At 31.0% G+C, this 8,078-nt stretch overlaps 2 protein-coding genes across 2 annotated transcripts; both read right to left on the bottom strand.

Moving 5' to 3' along the window:
- Positions 1–2,807: 2,807 nt before the first annotated feature.
- On the bottom strand, positions 2,808–5,476 carry LOC133205612 (uncharacterized). Its single transcript, XM_061341450.1, has 4 exons — positions 5,368–5,476; positions 4,311–4,448; positions 4,011–4,103; positions 2,808–3,294 (listed from the first exon to the last, which is right to left on the bottom strand). Exons 1-4 carry the CDS (start codon positions 5,429–5,431, stop codon positions 3,077–3,079), a joined length of 513 nt encoding a protein of 170 aa, XP_061197434.1. The 5' UTR covers positions 5,432–5,476; the 3' UTR covers positions 2,808–3,076.
- Positions 5,477–6,911: 1,435 nt separating this feature from the next.
- On the bottom strand, positions 6,912–8,078 carry LOC133172234 (uncharacterized). Its single transcript, XM_061307083.1, has 4 exons — positions 8,004–8,078; positions 7,715–7,825; positions 7,542–7,634; positions 6,912–7,437 (listed from the first exon to the last, which is right to left on the bottom strand). Exons 1-4 carry the CDS (start codon positions 8,059–8,061, stop codon positions 7,193–7,195), a joined length of 507 nt encoding a protein of 168 aa, XP_061163067.1. The 5' UTR covers positions 8,062–8,078; the 3' UTR covers positions 6,912–7,192.

Genomic DNA, 8,078 nt, shown 5'->3' with positions numbered 1-8,078 from the left:
TCAATAGGCTTTCGTACATAATAAACAAACTAGTCCGTCGTGTCCTGTGTGTGCAAATGGTTATATTTGCTGGACGCCTCACATGGATTCTATAGTGATTGCCACAAGACGATCACAAAAAGGAAGTTTTTTTTAATTATTTTTGTTTTTAATTTTTTTATACACAATTGTAGATAGCGTTTAATAGTGTTTACAACTTTAGGCTTACATATAATATATCATAAATTGAATGTAAGGGCATGCATGCAGGTTTACTGAATTCTGATTGGTTAGTTCTGTAACTTTGTAACTATTCAATGACATAATTTGAAATTTAAGACAAAGTTATATATTGTGAGATACCATAAAAAATATATGTGAGAAATCTAGAAGTCAGTCGCGCTACCACTGAAATGTTTGCAGCTTAATTTTTTTTAAGTACGATTTGTTGTTGTTTATAAATAACAAGCATTCTGAGAGTATTGCATTAGCAAAACTAGTCCCCTATCGGCAAGTGTAATCTGGTTCCCTTGAAAAATTGAAAATGCCATAATTTCGTCATAAATCAATGAAGCGGAACGAAATGCAAACTTGATCTATAACTCATCAAGGTAATGTCACATACCAAAAATCAGCTCAATATCTGCAAGCGTTTAGAAGAAAATTGCGGAAAACCCTTAAAAATTGAAGAGGTCGTAATTCCGTCAAAAATTAATGAAGCGGAACGAAATGCAAACTTGATCTCATCAAGATACACTCACGTACCACAAATTAGCTCAATATCTGCAAGCATTTAGGAGAAAAGTGCGGAAAACCAAGTGGGACAGACAGACAGACAGAGGGACAGCTAGACAGACAGACAGACAGACAGACGGACAGACTCAGAGGAAACCTTTAGTCACCGGTAGGGGACTAATAAGCAGGAATTATTTTCACTATACATGTATATGGTTTAATTTGTGTAATACGTTAGTAATCGACTGTTGCCTCGTCTTTTTGGACTTTTGCCGACCGTTTTGGGGGTATATTTGGAAGTCTTCGCGCATATGACTTCAGAGTAAATATCCCGCGTAGTCTTTAACTCTTTAATTATGCAAAATTATGGTATATGATGGTTGTCTCTATTAAAATAAGTATTTCTATTACATTACATTACAGAGTAAATTACATTTTAGGGGGGAAATGGATATATTTATTAAACAAAAAAATATATAGACAGAGAGTAGTCAAATTTTTATCTTAGTCGTTAGATTTTATGTGAAAAGGGAACAGGACTCAGGATCTAATAAGAAGTCATAGACTTAGTCAAACTTCTTTGCTAGTCTGTATAAGCTTCAGGAACGAATGATCCATGTTCTCTAAGCTACGAAATGCGATAAACTTCCACAATATGAATGCCTGATAATATTATGATACATGCTGGAAATGTTTGCTGATTAAAGGAAAATACATCCGTTTCACCTTCTTTACAACTTACTGAACTGTGACGCAACATACACTTATGTTCACGTCACAGAAATATGAAGTTACCTTTTCACCGCAAGCACTTCATAGCAAGGTACAAGTTTCTCTAAAGTTTAACGTAAATATTTATGACGTAATATTTTAATAAGATTATAACTTTTCTTATTTTATGAGATTTTAGCAAGTATAAATTAGAAGGGAATTGTCATTAAATTGAAGATTAAATTTACTTTTGAAAGTGCTTGAAAAATGCGTGATTGCGGGGAAACGGTATATGCGTGATTTTGCGTTAAAAATAGGAAATGGTATATGCGTTAAAATGCGTGACTGCGGGGAAGAGGGTTAAAAATAAAATGTTTTTCCACACATGTCTGAGACCAAAGTAACAAGCATTCTGAGAGTATTGCATTAGCAATATGGCATTTTCAATTTTAAACGGGAACCAGATTACAATTGCCGATAGGGGCCTAGTATTGCTAATGCAATACTCTCAGAATGCTTGTTTGCAATGCAAATGACATATACGGGAATTACATATATTATTATATAGCATTACTTCGGAATTAATCACACTAAATTCCCTGTACAACTTTGTTTTACCTATCTCTTTTCACCTTGTGGAACATGCATAACTTTGCAGGTACATCGTGTCATCTCTCAAAGCATCAACTTACACTGTAGATAGTAAACAACCCTTTCAAATCAGTTTTAAGTCATATCCTCTCAAAGACACTAAATAGATATGTAAAATATTTATAATGATGCTATTTATTATTCATTTTTTTTAGGTGTGACTTTACTGATCCTAAATAATTATAGGTTGTAACTTTTGTTAACTTTTATAGCTAGGATATAGACACACGTTTTCACCAAAAGATCAAAAACTGAGGTTAATGGTCAAATCTGATATCATGTCATTTAACGATTCTTTTTTTTTCAAAATTAAATTTTTCTCACAAGGAAAGATCTCTGAAAATTAATTTTTCTCACAAGGAAAGATCTCTGAAACTCACAGGTAATTTTTCATCATTTTAAAAATATTTCAATTTCCATGTTATTGCAATAATATTAAACTTTAAGCCAGTTTCAACAACTCAAATCACCTCTACCAAATAATTGTATCATTCAACACCTGTGCCTTGCAGAGTGCTTTGATCTAACTTGAACACATTTCCTCCGCTGAATAACTAACACATTCCTTACAGGAAAAAGAACTTATCGTACATCTCTCCATATACAATTTATGTACATTAAGTAAGGAAGTTTGCTAGTTTCTATAAATAACATTTAAATACCTGGTAATTCCATCCGATACTTCCGTGCTGTATTGACATTTACCCTTTAGATTACGGACATAAAAGCAATAAGGAAGAAAAATATATTTTATTGACAAAAATTCACAAAAATATAGTAGTTAATTTGTTTAGAAATGTTATTTTCATAAACATAATCAGAAAGGGTTATTCATAAAAACAACGCTATCACTGTGGACAATATGGAAAGGAAAAAAAAATTCAGCTAGTATGTATATCATATCGCTTTTGGAAACCGAACAAATCAGGTGGCCAATAAATCTTGCATATCTTTTAGGTTAAGTCTTCCCAGCTTTGTTTCAATATTAAATTTTCCTCCTTTATTTTCCGTTGTTTCCCCAGAACAGAAGTTTCCTGTCCATGGAATAAGGCATCTTGAAGCAGCCGAGGTCTACGTTGTATGTCTGCATCATAGTAACTGCCAAGTTTAGGCAGCCACTGATGTCTGCAGATTCAGTCTTGATATTGGCGATTTCTGCGCAAACATTGACGGTATGACCTTGCACAGTCACGTCTTTGCATGCTTTCGGATTGTCAACTAAACCAAAAAAAAAAATATATTGTAATGAAATTTCAGTCTATAGTCAGTCAGAACACGATAGAGTATGGAATGATATTTTAGCCTACACTTTTCACATGGTAAACGATCTTTAAGATTTATATATTGTTTAACATTTTCTACCCAAATGCACGAAATCATAATCCTTTTCTCTCAGCTGCAAGAAAACTGTATTTTATTTGCCTCAAATACATAAAACAGCTCCCAGCCCACTATTGTAAAACGATTTAACTGGCATTTGAATAGTACATTTGGTCATATGAAATAAATCAAACGGGGCCTGTTTGTGAAGAATATATACCCCGAGCATGACCCAGTTTGTAATGGGATTGCATATGATATTGACCTTGATCAACCTTTGTACAGGTTCCTGACAGTAGTTCCAGTACGGGTGTCAAATATTTACATGTATAAATAAATTTTACAAAATTCAAACGAAAATTATTTCCAGATATAGGATGGGAAATATTTATTACTGGTTCATACCAGTAAACAGGGGTTTTTTTTCATATAAAGTATAATTCTAATAACAATGTTCAATCAATTAATCAATCTATATATATATATATATATATATATATATATATATATATATATATATATATATATATATATATATATATATATATATATATATATATATATATATATATATAAAACAAAAAAACTGATTAGAAGTGCAAAGTTTACAATACCTGTTACTTGCAGGTTCATTAACGGTGCTTTGTCTGCACTGAGAGCGATGGAAAATTGTTTTGACTGAGAGGTGTATGTAATATCACCACATACTGAAATTGAACATTCAACATAAAAAAAAAATCAAAATTGGTTTATATCAATAAAGCAGACTGAAAACTAGACAAAAAAATTAATTGAGAAAAAAGAAATACATTTTTAAAAAAATTTTACATGTCCATTTCTAGAATTTTCTAAACTTGAACAAATGAATAAATTTATTTTTAAAGAGAGGTTTTACTAGATTTTTTAATACTCACCTGTTTTTGTAATAGACTGCAACGTGACAGCCTTGCAACAAGAGCATGAATTTTTTGAACATGTGCACCCATCACCAACAAAGTTGCCCTCAAGCAATGCTCCTAAAAGACGACTCTCCTTTACAAGATCAACTTGACCTCAAATAAAAAGTTAACAAATAAGAAATAAGTAGAAAATACAAATAAAATATGTTTGGTCTAAATCGTGATATACGATTTACAAAATGAACACTGGCTGTCATTTGATTTTATGGATAAATTTGAAATATAAATAAAATGAAGTTTGAAGCAAAATTATGTCAAAGAAGTCAAATAAAGATTACTAATTTAATGAACAAACGGCCCTAAGATTATATGATTGATCAATGTATAAGCACAAAACGAGAGGGAAAAAATATTCACATAATAATATTTTATTAAAAATGGGAAAAGGGTGTTAGAATCAAGATAATATGTTATTAAGGGTCCTCTATATAATGAAGAAAAAATATTTTATGAACCCTGAGAAAATTATCCGATGGAAGTGAAAACATTGAACTGATAAAATACATTTTCAACACAGGATACCTGTTATTTTTCCTTAATGTTCAAAGACAACAACATATTGATGAAAAGGATCACTGTTACTTAAATAAGGAAAACATATACAATTTCATTATTCATTAAATTTTGCCTCATCTTCGTCTAATTTAATAATTATCAAAATTATGGAATTTATTTAAACTGTAAATAACTCCGTAAATTTTGTTTTACTCGAGTTCAGATCAATTCAAATGACTGAATTCTTCAGTGTCAGTGTAAAAGTGGTCTTAAAGATTGTTTTTACCTTTTCAGTAAATTGGCATTTCCGCTGAGACACATGATATATTAAAGTACACCTTCATGCAACATATTTTGACATTGTCTGTAGAAACCATATGGATTGATCAGTCATATCTCGTTTACGGTATTTACGCTTAACGTATAAAGTAGATAAATTCTTATGAAATTGTATCGGCCAAAGTACATGTCAAGAAAATTTCAGCCAAAAAGTCAGAAAATTGGTTATAAATCTTACCTTCTGCTTTTATTTGTCCAGCAGAGCAAAGAAACGCAAAAGCCAGTAACACGACTACCTTCATTTTCCTTGTCGACCAAGACTGGTGAACGGCAATTCAATGAATATGATGTCTGGTAGTAAAGGTCTCTTTTATACATTAATGATAAGCATCAACTTGGAAGAGGGTAAATGCTTTCACAGGAAATAATTCACTCATTTGTAACTTTATTTGCTAAGAAACAAACCAATCCAGTCCCCAAACAGAACCACGTGTTCAAACTTTAAGATTGTGAGTGATATGCATATTTAGAATCTCGATCAAACTTTAAGATTTGCATATTTAGACTTTCATGTTGTTTTTATTATATAATATTTTTTTTGAAATTGCCGAATGTCGGTACATTCAAAGTGTGTAATAAGGAAGAATCTCAGGGTTTAGAGAGGAAGTGGAGTAACCATTATAGTGTTGTTTGAAAGTGATAGCATAAAAGAAAAACAAAATGAAGAAAATTATAAAAAAGAATCTTCTTTATAAAAAAGAATTACTGCCATCTTACGAAAGAATGTCAGACTATATTCCGCATTCAACAAAAGAACTTATAACTAAGACCAATTGTTTTGCAAATTTATTAAATTCTTGACGTATTTAAATTGTGGTTTTAATGTAAATAGGAAGAATTCAAATTTAAATTTATATAAGTATCTCACAAAATAGACGGCAAGATTTTAGAACTACGATATATGTTGAATTAGTAGACTTACTCGTTATTACCTAGACTACTGTAAAACAAGGACCAGCTGTATGCTACTACTTATATATAGGTACTTGGCCCCAGGATCATGAAGAAATCTTACACATATGTCAAAATTTCAGTCCTTCATAAAATTAATATTTATTATAACCTGACACTTGAGAATTTAAAAAATAACAACATAATAGAAAAATAAGTTCAATAAGATTTCAATTTTATGTGTTTTCTAATATAAAACCTTACGACAACGTACAAAGTTGAAATTTCTTTATGACCTTGGGGTCCTGATTATTTAGCTATCATTTTAAATAAAACATTGTTTAATTTTTCTTTTATGTAAATCAATATAATATTCTTTAAAGGTTCAGACAATGTTGTTCATTTATTGATACATGTACTTAAAATTCTCATACTGCATTGTTATCAATTTTAAATCGTGAGAACTTCAGGAAAATTATTGTGTATTTTGAAGAATGGAAAATGTTTTATCATGGTTTCTTGGTTTGTTTATGATTATACAAAGATATTGATTGCATGTGTTGATAATGTCCTTGAAGTTATTTGACGCCAAATAACTTGATTCTTATTCTGTCACTATATCAATGGATAGATCAATCACTGTATGAATGTACATGTATTATCATTTGTTTACCCATTTTCAGATAAATTTTGTCAAATTAATTAACCAAAACAAAAACGATTTTTTTTTTACTGAAAATAATTTTTTGAAATGAAAATAATTCAAGTTGAAATCTCAGAATTGTATTTTATTAAATGATTTTACAAGAAAAGACAAAGACAAAAGGCAGTCATGGAAATACAAAAAAAATCCTGTCCCCCTCGTGAAATAAATTCCATATCCGACTTTAAAACATTGAATATCCTCAATGTCCCTGGTAAAACTTTTGCATTTTCAACAAAATAAAGGCTAATAACACATCAATTATTTTAAGTAGTTCCTATGTATTCAATGCATTGAACACATATTGACTTTAAACAAGCAATAGATCTTTCAAAAATCAAAAAACCTATTATTCTTTAATAAAAGAAATTATACGGTCTAACAAGTATATATTTTCGACATTTTTTGCTTAATTTCCGATCCCGATTCTGCGTCTAAAGACAAGAATGTCAGCTTTGTCTTGTAGAAGAGCTGTCGGAATTTTAAAGCAACCTATTGGAAACGGTTGCCTCACAGCAGCAAATGCAATAAGAGTGACACAACCTTGTATTCCCTCGAGATCCATTTTGATGTTGTGGAGATAAATACACACGCGTGTGTGAACCGGATTCTCGAAAAGAGGAACGATTGCACAGAGTGGTTTTGGGTGTTCTCCTTCAATTATATAGATATCAACGATTAATGATTAACACATAATTCTCTACTTCAAAATTATATTTCAAAAATTACGTTTAATATCGCAGGCTGGAGAGTTTTACCTTGAACTTTTTTGTCAAAGATCAACATGCCAGCCAACGTAAAGTTGACGTCTAATGTCTCTTCAGCGATTTTGAATTCCAGTCCAATGCAAACTGCAAGTCGTAAACAATACAATTAACTTCATAATGTGAATTTCAAACACCTTAGCTGAAACTATTTTTATCAACGATACCTAATTTTGAGGTCTGAGATCTTGACGCAAGCCTTTTACACCAGCTGCATTTGTTTTGCTCACAGGGAAAACCAAAACCTTCATTTCCAAAGTCGTACTCCATAGCACTACCTTCAAGGTGATCGTCCAAAAATAATTCTTCACTTTATATAATAAATGACATACTTGATCAAATTTCTTGAAACTGTTTTTATAAACAATGCTTAGGGCATAGTGCATTTAGAAAAAGTACACTTCTCCGCCGAAATATTACATAACCTACATTTAAATTAAATACTTAAGCACTTACTAAATGTTTTCTCGTTAAAACAACAAGCAACAGCAAGGCAAATCAGGATAGACTTCATCGTAAAATGTCTGCCCA

This window comes from Saccostrea echinata, unplaced genomic scaffold (genome assembly GCF_033153115.1).
Source record: "Saccostrea echinata isolate AGI-Se365-2 ecotype Australia unplaced genomic scaffold, CSIRO_AGI_Sech_v1 ptg000054l, whole genome shotgun sequence".
NCBI lineage: Eukaryota > Metazoa > Mollusca > Bivalvia > Ostreida > Ostreidae > Saccostrea > Saccostrea echinata.
The sequence above is the reverse complement of the archived record's forward strand: the minus strand, read 5'-3'. Positions and strand labels throughout refer to the sequence as shown.